This window comes from Gordionus sp. m RMFG-2023, chromosome 1 (genome assembly GCF_954871325.1).
Source record: "Gordionus sp. m RMFG-2023 chromosome 1, tfGorSpeb1-WG-v2, whole genome shotgun sequence".
In the NCBI taxonomy this organism is placed as follows: domain Eukaryota; kingdom Metazoa; phylum Nematomorpha; class Gordioida; order Chordodea; family Parachordodidae; genus Gordionus; species Gordionus sp. m RMFG-2023.
The window spans coordinates 8,928,938-8,952,991 of NC_088775.1; the positions used below are offsets into that span (position 1 = coordinate 8,928,938).

Here is a 24,054-nt window from a genome sequence, read left to right on the forward strand (position 1 = left end):
TCGTTTGGGACAATGTTAGCTTAAAAGTAAAAAGGAGGTAATTTTGAATAATATTCGCTAAAAAAAAGGTAATTTTAGATAATGCTTGATAAAAAAAGAGAGTATTGTGAAAATAATTAAAAATAATCTTTGAATGTTCTTTGAGCCCTAAGATTTAACGGAGAGTGACGCCCCTGGCAGTAAGGAATGATTGACAAAAGTTCTAATTATTTATATATTGTTGATAAGGTGTAGAGAACTTTATGAAACATGCTGATCAGTCGTGGAACAAGTGGTGTTAGCGCAATTTGATAAAATTCGAAACTATTGATTTTAATAGTAATAAAAGATTAGAATTTTCAAAAGATTTATTGATGAATGATTTAAATTAATTTTGGGGAAATAAAATATATAGCATTTATATGTATATTATTATTTTAAAATTATAACATTCTATTTTTATTATCATGTAAATAAAAATGTTAGGTTTGAAATTTTATATTATATATGTATTATGACAAATAAAAAAGTAATTGAATACAAAATATGGAGGATAACGATTTTGAAGATTAAATTGGAAATTGAAAATCATCTGCTTTAAAATTTTAACATAAGATGGGTAATATAAGATTATGACAATCACGTGATTCATGGTCATGTCAGCTTAGACAGGCCACATAAACCCTAACAGAATGGCAATCTTCAATTTGGAAAACGGTTTATTATTTTATCATGTTTTTCAAAAAATTTAAAATATTCCTTCTCGTGATTTTTTTAATTGTGATATGCACGTTTTATTCTAATTGGAATATTTTTAAACAATATGCTAAAATTACTGGTGAACTTATGAAACATAATATATTTTTAGGTAAATTTAAACCTTTTTAATATATATTTAGTTTAATATAATTTTACGTGAAAGTGATTGATCACAAAATTTAATCTTATAATGATTTATTTAGGGATTTGGACATTTTACTTTAGGCAATTGCTCTATTTTGATGTTAATTTAACATTATTAATTTTTTTTAAAAATATGTTTTAGTTAACCACATTATGCTTCTAAATTCAGCATTATTTAAAAGATTATAAAATAATTTATGAAGCTTTGTAAATTGAGGTAGGATTTTGCAAATTGTTTAAACAAAATGCTTAAATTTTAAAGTAATTTCAGTTTAAAATATGTTTTCATTATAGACCTTCATGGGACTAGATTTTTTGATCAGACCCAGCCCAGGCTTACACAAAATTTTTATAGACTAGGCCCATATTTACTATTTAAAAAATTCCTAACCATAATAAGTTTCAAAAATTTAATTTATATATAAACAATTTCTCAGTGTATTTAGTAAATAATTTTGTTTGCAATACTGAAATTTATTTATTAGAAAACAAAAATTATTATATTTTTTTAGCAACTGTTTTAATTTTAAATGAAAAATTTAGGTCCTAGCCCATTAAAATTTCAAAAACCTACACTCACTAGAAGTTATTATATTAGGCCCATGAAGGTCTTTGGTTTTTATTTAAAGCAATATTTAAATTGTTTTTTATATACATTCATACATTAATTTGTTATTATTATTAAATTAACCATTTTTTATAATAAATTTAAAAATTACAAATTGGAATTTTTATTAAGCACATATGGGTTTGGTTCAGGTAAATATTATTTTATTTTAATCATATTTATTTACAGATATAACTTACATTAAAGAAATTAAGCTTAAAATCAGCCATCACCCACCTTTTAAGTAATTAAATTATACTGTAGTTCTCGGGTATAGGTTTTTTCTTTGTCCCACTCCTTCTAAATTAAAGCCTATAGAGGTTTAAGCAACATTTTTCGAAATGTTGTGCCTACAAGTACGTGTGGCTTGCCCACAAACGTGTGGAGGGCTCCTCATATTTTTATTTTTATACCCAAATTAAATTGTTCCAATTAGATGGAAATGAGGAAAACCTAGCGTAGCTCTGTTGAATCTTCAACGTTAGAGGGCAAAAGTGCTATATATCACGTATCAGTAATATTTAAAATTATAAATAAATCAAAAACTTATATGGGATTTAATATATCTTAGAATCAATTTCATTAATAGAATTGTTATAATTTGATACATAGCATTTAAAATACATTATTTACAGAGTTGTTCAAGTATCTAGATGCAAAAATGTGGTATTTGTATCTAGATCAGGGTTACCAGGTCAAAATTTCATTATGCGGGAGAAATTTAAAAATTGTGGTAGAAATATAGAAATTGCTAGGCCTTCGGTTGGGATTTTGAATTGACTTAATTATCCGCCTATTATTTTTTATAATTAGTTTATATAAATACAAGTTCGGTAACTATTTTTCAAAATAAAATAACATCTTGATTTATTAAAATATATTAATTTATAAAAAAAAATAATCTTTTTTAAATATTAAAGAATGTAAACAAGATAAAATTTTATAAAAAAAACGATTTTAATTTTACAATTAAAAATATATTTTATGCAAATGTCCCGCAAAAAGACCGCAATTGGACTACCATTTGTGTGTATAACATTATAGGGACAGGCGCTTAATTATCACGTATCACTTAATTACATAATAAGGTACTCCAAAAATAAGAAATAAAATAGATGCAACTACAGTTGCCCAATTGTAATCACTTATCTTGTAATACAACATTCACAGAGATACTTATCATCACAATGTTGGTAGAATCTTTTTCCCATAATATTTAACGACTCTAATATAAATGTAAACTATACTTGTAGAACAAAAATGAGCAAGGCTATCATCAATGTTTTAGGGCCTAAATCCAGGAGGTCAATTGATGATTTGAAAGATGGGCATACATAGCAATTCTAACAGATGCATCTAATAAGGGAAATATTATCCTCCACTATTTTAACAAAATTAAAGATGTTTCAAGAAAACTATTAAATTTTTTCCCCTCAAATAGTGAAAAATCCAAAGACCTAGCTAACCATATAATGGTAAATATAGCAGATTCGGATTATCAATAAATTGCATGTCAGCTTTCAGATATGATAATGCCTCAGTGAATTTGGAAAAAACCAGAGTGTATTTACAGAATTGAGTCAGCACAATGTTGGTTGCAATATGTTCCACCATTGATAGAATTTTAAAATTATATAAACCTTTAAATAAATATTTCTTAAATAAAAATTGTAAAAGCTGTCCTAACATTTTGAAAATATTTTTCAATAATGAATGGCGGAGATATATTTAGAAATGATTTCACATATAGGAAATCTACTACATGCTGTTAATGTGTAGTTGCAATCAGAAAAATCTTAACAAAGATTCACAAAATTATGCTGCAGATGTGTTCATCTTTACAGTTAAAAATTGACAATAAATTTTATGGCCCCATTGCTAAAACATAATTAATTTTATTTGATATTTAAATAATAGAAATAAATATTTACCGTCGTTATTGAGATATTTATAAAATTCCTGGCATGACATATATATTTGTTTAATCATTAGCTCGGCCTCTAATGTTGTTAAAGCAATCCGATTTCTCTCCTTTTTCAATGCAGTCCTCATCAGGCTAAAAATGTGTTCGGATGAGGCATTAGAATGAAGTAAGGTGAAGACATACTAGCATATTTTTTCCAAGCAAGGGGATTTATCGTTATTACGAAATTTTTTTACCCATTTCTCCTCTGCTTTTAGACCATCTAACTTTAAGTATATATATCGCAACACCTCTCACCATTCCAAGTTAGACCACTTCACCAACACTTTTAATTCATTAACTCTTTTAGTTGATGAACTAAATTCGTTAAAACATTTCATCATAATTATTTCGACATCCACAGATAGTTCATTCATTGCCTTCTTGCAAGAATTATGCAGTATATGGCATATACAGTCAATTGGTATTAATTCATTATTGTGCTGCCTCAATTCGGTAACTTTGGTTTTTGCTAAAATTTACAGAGGCATTATCAGTGCAGAAAGCTGACATGCAAATCATTGATAACATTGAATCAGCTATATTTACCATTATGTGGCTAGCTACATCGTTGGATTTTTCACTATCCGAGGAAAAAAAATTTAACAGTTTTATTGAGACTTTATTCTTATTGAAATAGCTAATCAAGGGAAATGTTATAATATTTCCCTTATTAGATGAATCTGTTAGAATTGCATATGGGTGTGCCCATTTTTTAAATCGCCTACCATTGACCTCTTGGATTTAGATCCTAAAACATTTGTGATAGCCTTGCTCATTTTTGTTCTACCACAAGTAAGGTTTGCACTTATATTGGAGTCGTTAAATATCATGAAAAAAAGATTCGACCCACATTGTGATGATATAGCTCTGTGAATGTGGAACTACATCATAGATGTATACGATTTCCTCAAATGTAGTTGCATCTGTATTATTTTGAGAATATCTTTGTATTGCAATCGATGTTGATATACTCCCCTGTACTGACTTATATGAATGAAATGATGTTGATTTATTATTAGATAAAAATAAAATAGGAAAGAAATTTACAAACTAGACATGTTTTTCAAATAAATATTTAAAATTTATTTTAAAAATATAAAAATAATCAATTAATGACTCTCAAAATTATTATTTATAAAAAACGTTAAAATACTTTTAAAAAAAATTGTGGGAGAAATTAAAAAATTGCGGTTGATTTTTGCGGGAGATTTCCAATTGCAGTAGTTTTGTGGGAGAGAATTGTCTGCGTGTAAACTAAAAAATTGTGGGAGTCTCCCGCTGATCAATCCTGATCTAGATATGTCTTTAAAAAGTATTTATATATGCATACTATTTAGATTTATCTTTAGATACAATTTGATATAATTTTATTTTATGTATTTTTATATAAATAATAATATTTGAATTAAATTCATTCAATAATAAATATATTTCATCACAAAGACAAATAAGATAACATTTATTTTATGCTATGGATGATGACAACATGGTAAATTTTATATTATAATTTTTATATAAGAAATCCTTGGAAAGAAATCAAATAATTTAATATTAGATTTTTGGGTGTATCCTTAGATGATATAAATCAGAGACCTTCAGGCTTACCCCAGGTATTTAGGCTGAACCATATATATTTTTAAATATATAGGTCCTGGTCCTAATTTTTTTTTAAAAAACCCAGGCCGGGCTGAATAATAAATAAAATATATTTAAAAATTGTATATCTTAGAACAAACATTATATCACATTGATTCACTTATCATATTTCCTATTTTCCTTTTTTTATCCTTATAAAATATTTATAGTAAAATATTATTCAAATTAATTATTTTAGGTGATATTCAATCATTTATAAAACAACAACATAAAGGGAATGTAAATTTAATACTCTCAATATTAAAAATATTATGCACTTTTTAAGGAAAAAATTTATTTTGTATAAATATCATTTTATCTCTTTTTCCCTCTCCCAAATTCAGGCAATTATATATGATGCCAGGGAGAGAGCACAAAATAATTTATATGATGGAAATGAGGGAATTCATCAATCAGTCGAATTGAAAGTGTGATGATTTAAACTCACTCCTTTATGACAAATAAAGTGATAAGATAATTAGAAGATATTATATATGGATTTCATATTCGCTGAAAAACTATCTAAAATACTCAATGTGTATATTTTTTTAATCCAAGGCTATAAAAAAAATTTACTATTCTGAGTTTCATTTTTTTTTAAAAATCCAAGCCAGGTCTGACCAAAATTTTTTTAAACAAAAAAGATTCAGGCTTGGCTAGACCTGAAAATATAAAACCTGGACTGGGACATGCAATTTTACTGCAGGTCTCTAATATAAATATTGATATAAGTTTTGACATTCATCAAATTTTGAATATTCTTTTTTAAAACGAGTAGCAATATTTTAAAATATTTAATCATTTACCAATATAAGGTTCTTATTCATTCAACATAATAACCACTCTGACATCAAGTGCCACTGTAGAAAGAGTTTAGTATGATTAAAAATGTTTTTTTACAGATAAATGGGAGTGCATTATTTATAAAAATTTTGTATTAAAATTTAACAATTATTTATAATCATTTATTTATATATTTTTGTATATGAATTATTAAAATCTATCAATCATTATTTTAATTTTACATTTGTATACAGATTTGATATAACCTCAATAAATTTTTTTGCCCACTTCAAAATTTTAATGTTAGCAAATGAAATAAATTAATCATGCACACCTTACATAAAGTATAGTAAAAATTATATCTGTATCTATATACGTTTTTGCGACAATGTATCTATCTAGATCCATTTAAAAGTATCTTTTAGCAACTCTGATTATTTATGATTAAACTTAGTATCAAAACTCAATTTTGAAAGCGTATTTCATAGGCATAACCCACCATGGAGCATTATGGAAACATTCCCATTTTTGGAAATTTGCTAATATTTGTATCATGCTCCCGAATCTAGGAAATAATTCCCCGGAAAAAAAATTCCCCGGAAAAAAAATCCCCAGGAAAATAATTCCCTGGAAAAAAATTCCCAGGTAAATAATTCTCCGGAAAAAAATTCCCTTGGAAAATAATTCCCCGGAAAAAAATTCCCAAAGAAAATAATTCCTCGGAAAAAAATTCCCCATTTTTTAAATCCTATAAAATATACAATTATTTTTATAAAATTAACAATATTAGAAAAAATATCCCCGGAAAAAAATCCCTAAAATATTTTGAGAAAATCGTCAAAAATTCCTATAAAATTCTTCCAAATAAAAATTTTCAAAATAAAATAGTACTTGTGATTAATATTAAACCTAACAAAAACTTAATTTATTAATTAATAGTAATAAATATAATGTATAATGTTATGAACTTATCCCGAACCCAGGTTTAGTGAAAATTAACAAAGCAATATTTATAAAATAAACGAATTGGATATCTATTCTCTCTGATATTATGCAAAATATTATGGCCAGCCCAGATTTTTTATTTTGGCCCGGATTTATAAATTCAAAAATTACCTAGTCTCTGTAATATTAAGCTAAATATTATTATAAGTTAAGTAATGATAATGGCCAGCTCTGATTTTTTATTTTGGCCCGGCATAAATTCATATCATTTTTTGACCCGGATCTGCTTTGCACTATTAATTAAATAGAAATGTTTTTTATAGTCAAATTCCTTCGAGGATTTGAGGTTTTAAATAATAAAACGAAAGTTAAATAAATCTAGTTCACCTTTACACATTTTCATCAACTTTTAGATATTTATTGAAAATCAAATTTTTACTTTTAAAAAATACACAAATTTTAATCATTTTTTTTAGAAATATATTAAAAATTTAAATATCAGTTGGAGATAAGAGGCTTTTCACAATTTACTAACTCTTAAATAGCGCCCTTTTTTGTTTTTATAAGGATAAGCTATTAAATAATATAATTATAAATTCTGTGGCGAATTGCAATTTAATCTGATCCCTTCTATTTGAAAAAAATTATTTTACTGAAGTATTTACCTACTTTAAGAATTTAACTGACTGAATACAAAATCAATATAAAACTTGCAAAATTATATTTTTACTGCCCAATTTTATAAATACTGCCAAAAGTGATGAAAAATACTGACCATTTTAATCAAAATACATCCAGAGGTGATTATCAGCAGTGAGTATTATATTTTATGAATCTAACAATTATTATTTTGCTTATGAATTTTTTTTAAAATTTACAGAAAAGAAATAATTATAATTTTATTAAATGATATACATTTTTTCGATTAGTTCCATATCTTAGGTTTTTTGTGGCCTATAATATGCTGAAATCGATTATTCTATCCTTCCCATACATTGTTTGTTCGATTTTCCCCAGCAATCGTAACGTTGAACACATTCCATGTTTCAGGTGTGAACAATGGCTCTACTTGCCTTTGAGAGTTTCTCCCATATCTCAATTCTCCATTCACATAATTTTTATCAAAATATTTCAATAATTCTTTCTTTTCATCCGATACAATGGTTTTTAAATACTCCATACCTCGTTTGACATCGTGTATAGGTAAGAATGCTAATCCATCGATCCTAGCAGCAAATAAACATAACGTTGGATCATTCCGATATGATCATTCTAAGCCCAATTCTTGAATTTTCCTATGAGTGGATTGAGTTAGATGATAAAAACATCCTTGGATGATGATATCTCTACCTAAAAGTTGAAAAAATAGAGATTAAAATTATTGTATAGGTTTTATTTAATATTTATGTCTTTATCAATTTTCATTAATTACTAGAGATGGGTGCGTTCATCCTACACTCATAAAAAAACCGTTTAAAATATTCCTAAAAACAACAGAAAAATGAAAATAGAATTAAAAAAAATTTCAAGGTCCACGGTCCAAAATACATTTTAAAATCAAGGCCCTAACATATTTCGATAGTATATAGATGTAATTAAATCGTAATAAGAAACCTAGAGTATTTTCGACGGCATTGATTGCGGCCTTTTCAAAATCCATATAAATTGTTATCGGATCTATGACTAAATTCCGTTCTTGGGCTTTTTCGAGTAAAATATTAAAAATTTCTTTATACGTTGTGTACGTTTTTCTTTGTAACAAAAAATATTCCGCTGTAATAAACAGTGTTTTAAAAGGTATTCTAATTACATATAGCTGCAAAAATAAATGAGGAGTCAATTTAAAATTACCGTCTATATACCAAGTTTTCGTTTCGGCTAACATTTTAAGCATATAATATGTGGCAAATATAATTATTCGTTCATTAGTAATCTCTGCCATTATCATGCAAAAGAAATCTCTCATTCGTGGGAGATCCGGTTGTAGCCCAATCCTCTAATATTAAAAGATATTTTCATTTAAAAAGTTTTTTAGACATAAATATGATTTAACCTGAAATGCTTAATTCTTCTAATGTGGCCGGAATAGGAGGAAACCTTTTTATTTTGTGATTTCTAAGTGTCCTCTTGATACTATCTTCATCCAGAAGTCTTTTTCTAGATTCGGGAGACAGCATTTCCTATGCGTATATTTAGCAAGTATTTTGATTTGTTTTAGAGGCTTTTCTTTTCATCGTTCTTATAGCATTTTCAATTTGATATTCATGTGGGTTTATAGGATGAATATGAGGCGTATTTTCCAATGTATAGTCATTTTCATTGTAATATTTCAAAATAACTGGGCATTTTTCAGCATTATATAATGTACATTTGTATCTTTTAAAATATTTCGTAGTTTTATGATAATTGTAGGAATAGCCCTCATGAAAAATTTTAGCATGCTTATTTAACGGAAAAATAAACATAAAAATTTATTAAAATTATCAAAATTGTTTAAAATAGTAAAAGAAAATTTTATAAAAAGTAATAAAAAAACTAAATGAAAATCGTTTGTTTCAAAATTACAAAGAATATAACACCCAAATATATAAGTTTATTTATTCTTGAGCATAACTTTCCTTTCAACCTTATAAATAATAATAATATCAGGGAACTAACTGGGATTATGTAATAATAACATTTCCTGAGTTAGAAACTTTCAAATAAAAAAGTTTATATTTTAAGATTATAGTCCCTCATGTTTTCTTTGATGAATTAAATATATTTAAAATTATAATATTTATAAAAATAAACAAATATTATTTAGAATAAATAGTATATTAAAAAAAATTCCATTATGTTATTTTTGTCCGGGATTCAAACTGATATAAACGAACTAAACAGAATAGTGTCATAATATTCATTTTAATGTTATATTTATTTTAACCTTAGTGGCGTGTTAGAAATAACCCTCCCCCCCACCCCCTCTTCATGGTAAATATAATGTGGTTTAATTACCTGTTTTCATAATATCTATTCAAGTCTAGATGAAAAGTGGATTATGGAAATAACCTTTCTCTTTCTAGGGAAAAATTTGCTTTCACATTTTTCTCTTCAATTTTAAATTGTAAAACCTCTTTCATAATTTTCATATATTTCTATAAAAATCTATCGTCACAAATCTATACTTTTTATGCTATCTACTAAATTATAAAATATAAAAGCTACTAACCGATTTACCAATTCTCATTTAAAGATTGCCCTTTTGGAATTAAAAAAGAAATACTCTCAACGTTCAGAAAATACTAATATAATTTTTTAGAAATATTTTCGTTATTTTAGCGGCGGGATTATTTTTTGATAATTTAAAAAAATTATTCGGGAATTTTTTTCCGGGGATTAATTTTCCCCCATATTTAATTTAAAATCTAAAAAATGGGGAATTTATTTCCGGGGAATAATTTTTTATGGGAATTTTTCCCAGGGGAATATTTTTCCGGGTAATTATTTTCCAAGGATTTTTTTTCCGGGGAATTATCTTCAAGGAGATTATTTTTCCTGGGATTTTTTTTCTGGGGAATTATTTTCGGGGATTTTTTTCTGGTTTTTTTTCCGGAGAATTACGCTTACCCATCCTCCCCTCTCCCCACCCTTCCATTAAAATATATATAATATGTCACTTAAAAATCATTTAAAAAAGTATGGAAAAGTTAAAATTTTTAAAATTATACTAATTCAAAATTTTTAGGAAAAAATTTAACTCTAAAATGAAAACTAAAATTACTTATAAAAAATATCTTCAATAACATTTTTAATTTCTCTCATAGAGGGGGGGGGTTGCAATTTTTTTATTTAAATAGAAGAGAGTAGTTTTTATTTAGATTCCCTTTCTTGATAATTATAATTGAAAATGGAGGGAGGGGGGGGGGCATTGGCTTAGAAGGTGAGTCTTTGACAATACCTCTTGTACCCACCCAGTTTATATTTAAAATCTAATTATAATATTAGGATTTAATATATTAATCCATTAAAAAAACTGAAAACTATCTTAAAATAAAAATTTTAATCATAATATACTTTCTTGAAAAATATATAAGGTCGCAATATATATTTTTTTGCTCTGCTTCGTTCCTCTTGAATAATAATAATATAAATATATATTTTTCAATATTTTGCACATATAAAACTCCTTTCTTGAATTGGCTCTATAAATTATTATCCCCCTCCCATCTCAATAATTTTTAAATTCCAACAAAATTAGCAAGCTTTATATTTTTAAAAAAAAATAATTAGATAAACATTATATAATCGTATATAATAGAATTCCCAAAACTGGTAGCACTTTCTTGATGCATATTATATACAAAATGTCGCGTGTTAATAATTTCAACGTGGTCTATTTGAACACATCATTCAAACGAAACCTATTAACTCCTATGGATCAAGTCAATTTAATTTATTAAATTTAAAATTCTCGATTAATTTTTCATCAAACATCATGAAAGTAAGAATAAATATTAATAACCACCAATTAAGTATGTAGTAATTTTTCAATATCAATATTTTGTTATAATATTACCATTCTCTCAACTAAGTATTTTTAATTAAATAACTAATCTAGATTCTGCTAGCAAACAATATTACCAGCTGGATACCTGACAAATCTTTCGTTTATCATGGACATTTTAGTTATTTCAATATTGAAAAGTTTGCAAGTTTTAAAAATTTCACAAATATGTTTTAGCCATATTTTTATATTTCTATATTTAAAAAAAGGGTTTATGAAATTTTTCGTTTTTTGATGTTTTGGAGGCGACCTGAGATAAAAAAAACAAGAAATAATAATTATTACAAATATCTGTTGATTGGGATTAAAATTTTAATATAGGCAAAAAAAATTCTAATTATTTTTGCTGCGCATGCGTAATTTATAATTTGAGTCTCTAGCATCATTGGGTGTGGAGGAAGGGGAGCTTTACAGAAAAGTTTTCAGCGGCATGCTTACATCAATAACATATAATACCTATGACGATGCATTCATTAAAATTTTATCAATACAAATCAGCCGGTGACGCGCCATTTTTGATTCCCTAATAAACAATTTGCATTAAAATTTTATGTAAACCATTTCGATAAAAAATGCGGGAAATAAAAATGGCATGGTTCTTGTACTAATGATTGTTGTGCAGCAATATCTATTTAAAACTATATTTGATTGAGATAAGTATTTTATCACACCTGCTGATTTTGACATTTAAAGATGCATTTTAATGAACAAATCTCTACTCTATTTAGGTATTATGTGTCATTGGCATACATTTTAATGAAATTCGTATTTTACTGGTTAGGTTTTTATTTATGATTAAAATTTAATTCCTCCCTTCATCTTGATTTGAGATATCAAAAGTGCTTTTTATCGTTTGCTAAAAAAGAAATGTTCAAGGATCAGCTGAATACGTGCTAGATATATCCAATTTTAGGAACGCTTAGCGGAATTGAAAAATTGCTACCCTCACATGTTTCTGGATGAGACTTCGGGCTTAAAAATAACGATTGAAATCGAAATTTAAAAAAACCGAATGAAAGATTTTTTTAGACATAATCATAAAAGATTTACTTAGCCCTTTAACATCCTATCGGCTAACTTGACATCATCAACTTGCATGTTATTTTATAACTAAGAACGCTTAATTGATTTAATTTTAATTTAGAATATTATATGATAAATTCAATCCTATTTGGTTAATTCTTAGATTAACCTATGCTTTCGCTTGTATTTAATTATAAAAACATTTCGTTATTTTTATATACTTGGCCAAATTAATAAACGTTCATTACTTTTAATTTTTATGTTATATCTTGATTTACTAGTGGATTGCGCATAAAATCTGACAATATTTATTATAATGGTATATCTTCTAATATTATTATTTTTTCGCCCATAGATATCGAATTGGATTTTTATAAATACATTGTAAAAAAAAAAAGTTGAACCTCAAAAGGGAAAAAAGAAAATGATTTAGAATTTTAGGAATAAAATTTGATTAAATCCCGGTTGAGCATTCTCAAAAAAGTCTTTATTTAAAAAAATCTCCATTTAAACATCCAAAATTGAAAATTACTTTTATCCGTCATTTTGATAGGATCGGACAATTCAAGGAACGATATTTTTAAAATATTAACGATGCCCAATCCAATTCGATATCGGTTACGCACCCCTAATACCCTTTAGGAAAAAATGAATAATATATTATTTTTCTTTCTAATTTCTAAAATCATATAATAGATTAGGATCTAAAGGGGACATTAGGAACGTCGTTTACGTGAATGTTTTGCGGGAACCTTTTAACCGACTAGTGTCTTATTACTACTTTTTAAGGTTCGGGGACGATTATAGACCCCACTTGAAACGCCATAAAATGGGTGACAATAAAGTATTTTATCATTATAGTGCAACATATCTTTTTTTAAAAAATCTGTAAGGCATAGGCATTTTTTCACTCGATAAAAAGCTTATTTTGGTTTTCCAAGCTTGCATGGCTTGCGGTATAATCCATTTAACGGATTAATGGAGAAATCTATAATTTAAAATGCCTATCATAGATAATTTATGAAACCATATGCTCATTTCAAAAAAAAATATACCGCAATTCATTATAAGTTTTAAAATTAGCAAAAATAATCTTTATATATTGCGCGAAAAAAACGCCTATTAAGATGAGGATTAAGAAGTAGATTTTGCTATTATTCTACTTATTTTTTTTATGATAGAGCATCTAAATTTTGATTAGATATTTAAGTTATCATTTAAATATTATATAGGAATTATAATTGTATAAAGTTAGAGACCCGTAGTTAGTAGAGCCTCGAAAATTCAATTATCTATAATTAAAACGAAAGACCTCTCTGGAGATGTCATATGTATATATACTAATAGATTGGCGATTCATTAATCATAAGTGCATATACATGTGAGTCAGAGGTATCACCATTTTATGGCTTACATATGCACTAATTGTCTTATTTATCATTATACGAATGCACATTAATGCCATTTATTCGATGTGCAAACCACAAAATAGCTCTACAGCTGACTCCTATGTATCTTTTAAATTCATTTAAGGAATGTATAACCAATCTGGTAATATATATCATTATTGGCCATTGCTTATTTGTTTTAGAATAGGACAGAATGAACAGTTTTTTATTTTTTTTTAAATGTGTTTGCTAGTTGCTTTTACTATAAAAATGCCTCGATTTGCAGCAATTATTTTTGTAGACAATCTTTTCGAATTTTGAAATTATAACTTAAAATTTGAAATGTGTCATATAAAGTATTTCAATCTTAAAGCCTGCGCAATTGCAAGAAACAAAAGTTATGAATTATAGAAGAGCCAAGAAAGATATAAAGAAAGAAATAATATGGAATATGAAGTATACTAGTTAATAAGAAGAATCAGTTAAAAATACTCTGAAAAATCTAATCTTAAATTTTTAATTAGACTTTGGATGAATGCGTGGCTGAAAATGGCTCTGAGTGCGACGCTAAAATGATGTGGATTCAGATACCTTACTTTTGCGGCCACTTCTCATTTTGCCAGTTTGCAAATAAATTTTAAATAATTAAATATACCTATAAAATTTACCATTGCGTTCAATTTGATTATTTTGTTTAAAAGAATTCTTATTGGTCAATTCAAACATAGAATAAATTATAATTAATAGACCAATCCGAATTTATCTAAAATAAATATTTATTTAAACTTATATTCTTTATAGAAAATATTTTTATAATGTGCAAACTATTTTTTTTTGTTAAAGACAACATTTTTTTTTCTCTCTTTTTTGCATAATATTTTTTGGTTAAAATGTTGGATTAATCGTTTGTAAAAATCAAGCAGTTTATAATATCAATAGTTAGAGGTTATAATTGCCAAAACTATTATATCCATTTCTTTGATCTAAGTGACAATATTTTTCACATTTTATCCTCCTTGGTAATTTTAGTGATTATCGTTAAGTACATGAAAGGGGAAAAGTCCCTGTTAAATTTCCTTAAGATGCATCAACATTATATCCAGCTCTATGTTGTCGATTTTATAACAAAATAAGATAATATGCACCACCCTCCTCCAAATAGTTATGTCTCCTCATGTAGAGAACTATGAAATAGAATCCTAATACTGGTAACATGAATAAAATACAGGACCGTCCGAGAGAATATTATGGTTATATATCCTTCATATTTCTCTTTTTGGCCAGATCGAATATTTAAAAAAATGATAAAAAAAGTGGGAAACATTCCATTTTTGTTGTTGTACTAAATAGAATAAAAGAGATAATACAAATTAAATTATCAAAGTTATTGCTTGAAATAGACCATTATAATACACAGCCGATGATGTGCTTTAAAAAAATTTGGGGGCCACGGTCCGGGGCAAGATCTACAAAAATCGTCACTGAGCTGAGGGCGAGGTCTCGCCGAAAAAAAAATTGATTTTGCAGGTCTCTATTATGAGATCCCGAGCATTGAACATTGAATCGAGATATTGTTTTAAAGTATTCATTTTTTAACACACGATTTTTTTGCCAAAGCACTCATTGCGCTATCCTCTTGTTCTAATTCCAAATATTATTCCACTTAACCTTTTATTTTCTTTTATAGCAAAAGAGACAAAACTTAATTTTTTTTTCTTCTGGGTTCCAGCTATATTTTATAATTTGAGGTCGAACTTTAGACGAATCTATTTAATCGAAGTATGATTCAAGATTTATTGCAAATGAATCAATGACAATCCATTTTGAAGTACCGTTGAATATAAATCAGCTGGTGACACGCCATTCTGGTTTTCCCCCTATAACTTACATTCACAGTTAGCTTCATAGGGTAAGAATAATAAATGAAATTAAAAAAAATTTCTTTCAACTTATAAATTGTTAATATAGATTATTAACATGGGAAAACCAAAATGGCATGCCACCACCTGATCAGTATTGCACATTTTAAATAAACGAATCAAAAGTCTAAGTTAGGATTGTTAAAAACTTCTATTCAACCGATTTAACCAAAACGGATAAAAAAAATCAAGATTTTGGCTGAAATATTACTTAATTGGGGTAGAGATTTTACACTTTAATCAAATTCTTGATAAAAATCGGATAAATCGAGGCATTGAAATAAACACGGTGTTAATTTTTTTCTTTCCTTTCTATTCCTTTAATTTCACGATTTTCTAACCTTTTTTTGACACAAACTAAATTTTTTTATTATTAAATTTATAATATCCTTTTAGCCAGCCTGGAAATGAGTTAGCCTTGCAACAGGCCAAACTCAACTTAGTTAACAAATATTTCCTAGTCGGAACTTTGGAACGTCTAAAAGATTTCGTGGAATTGCTGGAACACTCTCTCCCAACTGTATTTGATGGCGCTATGTCCATGTTTCAAGAGGGTAATTATATTTATTAGTGAATCCATGTTTTTAGATTCGAAGTTTTAAAAAGTGAAAAATATAAGTAATATATTTAAGTTAAATTTTTATTTGCTAATATTGCTAAAAATTATGAGTGATGATTTGATATTACCAATGTTAAAAGAATAAATAAAAAGGGTGACAGCCATTAAGTGAATTTAATATTGACATTTTCTTAATGGAGATTCATTATAAAAACTGATGTGTATTAAATTGTTGTTTTTTGTTATTTTTTGTAAAATGTTTATTTTTATTATTATTATATATTTTGAGATTAATTTGAATAATAAAGGCTGGTTTTGATTTTTTACATTACAAAATAAAAGAATAAGAAAAACTCGTTTACTATTAAAACATTACATAAATGGCGCAATCTATAAAAAGTCTAACGGATTCAAACCTGTGTTACAAAAACTATATTAATATAATAAATAACTATATAGCTTCGTTATTGTCCATTTCCAAACGCAAAACGTCCTACAAAAAAGAACCCAGCCTTTCCACTACAAAGCTCCTCAAATCGAATTCTATATACCTAATGGAAAAAGAATTTTACGAATTCGCATCACAAATTTTCGATTATTTCTACCAAACTTCTATGAAATATTCTCATAAACCTATAAATTTGAATGACGTTTATCAAAAAATATATATAGGATAGAGTATTCAAGAGAAATTTTATTTCAAATTACTCCCGTTTACAGGGTTCTCATAACTAATATATTAAAAAATCTATTAAATTAACTATATTGAAAATTTGGGGATTCAATTGGAAATATTGGAAAAATTTTGAGAATCAATTGGACAAATTTTGGAAATCAATATTAAATTAACTTACATTATATTTAAAAATCTATTAAATTAACTAATAATATATTTAAAAATTAATAATATATTTAAAAATCTATTTTAACTTGGAAATTTTGGGAAACAATTGGATATTTTGGGAATCAATTGGAAAAATTTTAGTTTTAGCAAAACGACAAAACACCTAATAAAAAAAAATACGAACTAGAGGGACGATACCTTTTTTTAATATGCTCATATACCGTGCTAAGTTTTTAGCCACGAATCTCAACTATTTATTTTTTTGAAATAAGACTGCCAAAATAAACTTGACCAATTACCTTCTTTTTAAATAAAATAGTCGTATTTTTAGGTTCTAATCATGAATTATTTTTTAAATTTTATCTTTTATATTGTTGCTCATTAATTTTTTTATCTAAATAATATATATTATCACATTTTTAAACAATGCATTTATGATGATTGTTATATAAATAATATATTTTTCCTGACAATTTTATTCAAAGATTAGGTTGACTTTATTTTTTTCCCCCTTCTCATTATTCCTGGCTCAAAATAAGCCAAATGAATTTAATTTCGCTGGTCAACACAAATAATAATAAATAAAAAATACACTTAAAGTCACATCTATTATGAAATATCATTTCGTAAAATGGTTCATTTCGCTTAGTTTAAGACATGTCCTAACTTTTCTCTTGTACACTATGAAACCGGATGATTACGAGGCATAATTCAAAAGAATATATATTTGTTTTTCATAATTTGAGATCAATAATATAATTAATTTTTTTTAAACATAATTATGCGATATAAATTTACAATTATTTATAAATAATAAACATAATTTTTTAATATATATTATAAAATGTGATTTATATTTTAAAAAAAAATTTACACATTTTTAATAGTTTTATATGAGTACAATTTAAAAAAAATTTCATATGATTGTCTTCTAAATACATTAAGTTTAGCTATAAACAAATAAATATAAACAAAATTTGATATTTAGGTTGCCCTATTATGTCTAAAGCCATTTTTAAAATACATTTTACCTCATGTAAAACGATAACGTAATTAAGATGAGATCCTTTGTATAGGTCTGCAATACATTACTCATCGACCGTGGTTTAGTCGTGTTTTTATAATGGTAGAAAAATTATTTTTTTTCATACAGGCCAGGTCAAAAAATTTCGCTCTTGCTTCGCCTTTGTAAAAATAGGAAGAAAGGATCATTTCGGACATTTTATCTTATTATATTATCGCTTTAGGAAAGTAAAAAAGTATATAAATCACCTTGTACAAAAGGGTTGGTTAATACTAAAAAAAATGATTGTTGATTATTAGAGATTTATAGTATTTTGCATTGCTATTAAAAAAGGTAAACCTTTTCCCATATCATGTATAAAAGATGAGAAAGACAGCTATTTTAAACATCGCTAAATGTTGTAGCATTTCCCATGCCTTTCTTGATTTTATCATAGTTCCTTTCTGAGTTTATAAGAGTTATGTTAAATTTATTAATATCCCCAGAATGGCTCATTATATCTACGTTGTGTGAATCAGCGAGTATAAGGGATGCGAAAAATAAACGGGGAATTAAGCTTGAAAGGTTTTTGTCAGAGTTGTCAGTTGATATACGCCTTATTAAGGAATGGAAAGGGAGCGTAGGTTGAAAAGTGGCAGACTTGTCAGGTTTAACGTTTAAACCTTAATTAAGTAAATGAAAATTTAAATCTTTAAAACCAAAGGTTAGAGCTAAGGAAAAAACAAAAGAAAATTCTTTTTTTTTTAAATTTAAATTAAACAACCCTAAAAGCAAATAATATTAAACTTAAGAGTGAGCAGCTTTTACCTAATAATGGTTGGTTAATGGATGTATCTGTCAAGCATTTTGAAGGCAAAATATCGCCCTCTAGGCATTTTAAAATGCTCTCCTGATCAGTGACTATATTAAAAATCGATTTTTGTTTCTTAGATTTCCATCCACCGGGACCTAAAACATCGTTTTTAATAAAACTCTCCCAGCTTTCATAGCTAGCGTCATGATCAGTTATGGTATTTGATGGATGATGAGCTGCTTTGTCGAGGTAGGATGAGCATCTATCATCTATATTAATTTGTAAGTTTTCATCTATTTTGGAATGGAGTATATCTGGTTGAGATGAATTGTGAAATAAGGTTTCTGAAGAGAATTCTAAAATGTCCTCCGTATCAACATCAATGTTAAAGTGATCGACATTGCCACCAATAGTCGTTTCATCGTTAGATTTTTCAATAACATCATCAGTACCTCTGACCAATTTTACTCTTTTGGCGCCAAGGTTATTACTTTTATAATGGGTTTTTGGATATTTGACACTACGCTTGCGTGTTGACCATTGACTAAGAGGAGCCTTGAGTTTTGAGTTAGAAATGTCTTCAAATTTGTCCTTAATTTTCTCTATAGGGGATAATGTAGTGAGTGAAGTATCAAACTGGGGGTTAGAGTATTCCAGAATTTCTTCAATGTTCTCTTGTGGTAATGATAATGTAGTGAGTGAAGTATCAAACTGGGGGTTAGAGTATTCCAGAATTTCTTCAATGTTCTCTTGTGGTAATATCTTTGGAATAGTGTCAAATAATATATTTGGGGATATTGAAGTGGTGTAATATATTTCTTCAATGCTATCAGTCACCTTTGGCAGAGAAATCAAAGGAGGAATAAAAGAATTTTCAATAATGTTTTGTCGAGTTTTTATGACATTACCATAACTGTGGTTGGTAGGCAAAATTGAATGGTGACTAGAAGTGGTGTGTTCTGGTAGCAAGAGCCACCCTGATGGGTTATCAACAGTTCCTCGTGTGAGAAAATTATCTCGTAAGGTGTTGGGTTCATCAACAAAACCAAGATCTGTGACATACTGGACTAATTTTTTCATGGAATCATGAATAGTTTTTTGTGGGTGTAGATAATTATGCAGAATTCTTTCAATTATTGTTTGCATCAAATTGTTATTAGTAATGTCTATACCATCTTCTGTTGATTTATTGACTATAGATTCTATTAGAGTAGGGGTCAATGAAGTTAGAGGTGGTGGTAAAATTAGCACTGGCAAATGCATAGGACAAGAAAACAAAACATGGTCAGCTGAAGTAGTACTAGGTGAGTTTTGAATATTGCTATCTTCAATGAGGCGGAAGGTGGTAGCTTTATGGTGATGGTGGTCATCAATATTAAGGAGCTTACTTGACTTCCCACTTTTAGGGGTTTCCACATCCGATTTGGTTTGATTTGCAATTTCAGGGTTAATGTGGTGGTATTGGGCATGAATTCGGGAGAAATCACAAATAAGTGTGTATAAGTATTCTACTTTTTTTGAGTAAATGAGACAAGAACCCTGGAGGACTAGAGCAGCTTGAGCAAAGCTGAAGGATTTTTCAAGATGGTGAGCTTTCCTCTTGACATGATTAATAGAGGGACTCACACTACTAGTGCCAGGGCTGGATGAAATTGAGCTTAAATCTGTGAACGTTAGGTCGATGGGTGAATTGATATGACTATCACTATCATTGTTAATGGCATCAACTTGTGAGAGATAATCAAAATGAGTGATATCCTGCTCAGGACTTTCAATATCACGTATATAGGATTCAAGGTATTGACATATGTCAACATTCCAATTATCAGTGAGATCTCTGAGGGGATGGAGTAAAGGTTTTAGGTAGGACAAGACACTAGGAGATAGTGAGTCTTCTTCAAAATCTGTAGATAAGTGAGAGATGGATAAAAGCTCAGCTTCTTTACCTTCTTCAAATTTTTTGGCTAGGTATTGTATCCTGGATCTACTTTGGGAATCATGGTTATTTTTATTTATTGCATCTGATTTAGGTGATTTTGGGGGTTTTGGATTAATGGATTGTTTTGATTTTTTATGTGATGTTATCATGTAATATTTATTGATTGTGATTTATGGAAAGCATGAGGGTAATTATATTTGATTAAAATAAATGCTTCATTTTTTATATTTATATTCTGAATATACATACTTGAGGTATTGTGAAGGATATATAGAGTAATGGTAGAATGATAGAGTATCATAGGAACTAAAAAAATAAATAAAAAGAATTAAATATTAAAATGCAACTATATTTATCTCAAAGATATTAAAAAATTATGAGTATATTATTTTTTTTAATACATAAAAAATAGACACTTCAATAGATCTTAAACATTGTAAGCATCAGTAGTCTTTACAATCTCAAGTCAAAAAATATTTTAATTTCTGGATATTTTTTTAGTTAACAATTTCAAAATGACTGTTTTATTTAGGTATTATATAAATAATTCAAATTGCTGTTCAAATTTTTTCGGATGCTAAAGCCCCTTCACTTTCCCCTTGCTAATGACACTACTGATTAGCATGCTAGTTAATATATGGAATTTATAGTTACCAAGTAAAAGGAAATGATAATTAACTATAACAAAGCCTATAATAAAAATTTAAGATTATTAATAAAAATATTTTTTATTATACATTTAGATATTATATAAGAAATAAAATCTTTAATAACTAACATTTTTTTCCCATAAATTTGGGAAAATATTAAAAGATGCAGTTGTTTAAATAAAAATATAAACCATAAAATTTTAGTATCAAAAAACATCAATCACCGTAGAAGCATTAACTTATTTAAGGAAAAATAGTAGTCTAAAAATAATTTAATTAATTTATAGGGCACATACATAGAATATATATTTTAAAATATTTACATTTTAAGAATACATAAGCCTGCAAAATGCATTCTGTTGGATTGGCAATTATATTAATATAGAGGGCGGTATTTTTAATAAATAATATTTTTAGACATAATCAATTATTACTTTTTTTAAATAGGAGAATATTTTAAAATAGAATATTGGGAAGGGGGTGGGTGATCATTTTTTTGGCATATGATAATACAATCTAAGCATGTGGTATTTTGATAATTTTTAAATTTAGTCATTGTTTATCAAATGATTTAACATATGTATTAGTACTCTCATTAGTCTTCCAACCTTATTGAAGGTGGGAAGGGGAATTTTTTTAGATAGTGGGCGTGGAGGAAAGGGCTCAATTAAATTTTTAGATAAAATGCATACAATCAGTTAGCTAGTGGAGGAGAGGGGTAGATGCAGTTTTCTTTTAATTTTTCAAGGGGGTAGGGGGTAAGTATATATGAGGTGTAGAAGAGAGGTAGGATAGAAATTAATGTAAAAAATTATTTAATAAATTTATTATCTTATAATAAATATTGTTGCGTAACATAGATCCATTCATGATAATGCATTTTAAAGTGTTGTTATATATAAACAGCTTAGATCATATCACGTGACACACCATTTTGGTAACCTATATGAGATTTATAATACTTTATGCTATCCTCTGAGCTTGTTCCTTGGAGTATAAGAGTGGCACTAACATAAGTCACGTTTGAAAGGTATTGCAAAATTGTTTAAATTTCACTTAAAAAAGCTGGACCTTCATCCAAAATGGTCTCCATTATATCGAACCTTACTCATAAATTTTGTAACACTAATTACAATTTGTGTAGTTAAACCATGGACCTCCTCATATTCAATTTACTATGAATAAGGATCTACTACCAAAAAATAGTTATTCTTGTCAAAATCAAAAATATCAGTATGAATGCTATCCCACGATCGATTTGCTTTAGACACCTACCTATCGCTTTACGGCAGGGGCGGACTGGCGACGCTACGGCCTTGGGGCATTTTTTATAGCGGTCTCATTTATATGAGGGCGTGCGGGCCTTAGGCCCGTTTTTGCCCGGTCTTCGACCGGGTTCCCTTAAATAGCTTCTTTGATTTAGATGATTTTATTACTTCTTATTTTTTGAAAATAAGTTCAAACGATTTACCTTTTTAGTAAAAAAAGAATAGTATTATACGATAATCATATATTATCGTTTAAAAAAATGCACATCTAAAATCATATTCATTACCTATATAAAATAATATTCATTGCACATATATATTTTATATTAAATTTACAACGATATTGCACTATAAAATCAAATCATACATCACATGTTAAATATAAAAAAATACATACTCAATATATTAAATCAATTAATTATAAATATAATATTATTGCAGTTATACGATATTACAGAGAATAAATTTGCTGCACTTTTATAAAATCAGGCACCGATCATATTGTAAATTATATTAATAAGATATCAATAAAAGAATTAAGAAAATATATAATTTTTACGTTAAAAAATCTCTCATTAACTTTGAACCTTTGCGCAAATATACAGAAAAATCTAGTTCAATCTACGCTAATAGTACTCGTTCAACTGACATCATTAAAAACGCAATTTTTCTTGTAGCTCTCAGCTTATTTTTATAATTTTTAATTTACTAAATGCTTTCTCGCAATTAACCTGCGTAAATGATAAAGTTAAAATGTATTCATATGCCAAAAATAAATTAGTGTCACTTGTATGCATATTGTATCTTTTAATAATTTCATACACGCATATTAAACACTTGTTACATTTATTATCACACTCTGATTTATTATCATATTGTAATATTCCATCTTCTTCATTTGACTCCAAACTTGTACATGCGATATCATCGTCCGTTTCTTTTTATTCTGCTACCAAATCTTTGAATACACTGTCAAATGAACATATATCATTATGAAATTTAACACTCAATATATATGCTAATTGTGCCAGTTTTTCGGCATTTTCAGAAATACCTTTACTATTTATTTCATCAAAATGTCTTGGATGCAAATATTGCAAATTCTAGATAAGCTCTCAATTCGCAGAAAGTAGTTCCGACAAGCTGTTTATAATTTGATCAATTGTAGGACGAAATAGTTCAAACCTATAAAGGTCAATCGATTCTTGAGGACGTTCATCTAGCATTTGCACTATATATATCCTCGTCCTATTCGATCTTTTTACAGAGCATTTTGTACTCGA

The 24,054-nt window shown here is 27.3% G+C and overlaps 2 protein-coding genes across 5 annotated transcripts; one reads left to right on the forward strand and one right to left on the reverse strand.

Annotated features, from left to right (window-relative positions):
* The first annotated feature begins 622 nt into the window (after nt 1–622).
* LOC135931905 (heparan sulfate 2-O-sulfotransferase 1-like) lies at nt 623–17,052 on the forward strand. 3 transcript variants are annotated; one of them, XM_065469221.1, is made up of 7 exons: nt 623–696; nt 11,119–11,242; nt 11,419–11,504; nt 13,084–13,231; nt 14,300–14,397; nt 16,091–16,248; nt 16,713–17,049. In XM_065469221.1, exons 2-7 carry the CDS (start codon nt 11,147–11,149, stop codon nt 16,928–16,930), a joined length of 804 nt encoding a protein of 267 aa, XP_065325293.1. In that variant the 5' UTR covers nt 623–696; nt 11,119–11,146; the 3' UTR covers nt 16,931–17,049. The 3 variants fall into 3 exon arrangements, with proteins under 3 accessions (XP_065325293.1, XP_065325292.1, XP_065325294.1); XM_065469220.1 differs by having other exon boundaries at nt 624–696; nt 11,091–11,242; nt 16,713–17,052; XM_065469222.1 differs by having other exon boundaries at nt 693–847.
* Nucleotides 17,053–18,031: 979 nt separating this feature from the next.
* On the reverse strand, nt 18,032–21,127 carry LOC135931280 (uncharacterized). 2 transcript variants are annotated; one of them, XM_065468279.1, is made up of 3 exons: nt 18,929–21,127; nt 18,461–18,783; nt 18,032–18,338 (listed from the first exon to the last, which is right to left on the reverse strand). In XM_065468279.1, the coding sequence occupies exons 1-2, from the start codon at nt 21,000–21,002 to the stop codon at nt 18,503–18,505; spliced, it is 2,355 nt and encodes a 784-aa protein (XP_065324351.1). In that variant the 5' UTR covers nt 21,003–21,127; the 3' UTR covers nt 18,032–18,338; nt 18,461–18,502. The 2 variants fall into 2 exon arrangements, with proteins under 2 accessions (XP_065324351.1, XP_065324350.1); XM_065468278.1 differs by having other exon boundaries at nt 18,032–18,783.
* Nucleotides 21,128–24,054: the final 2,927 nt, after the last annotated feature.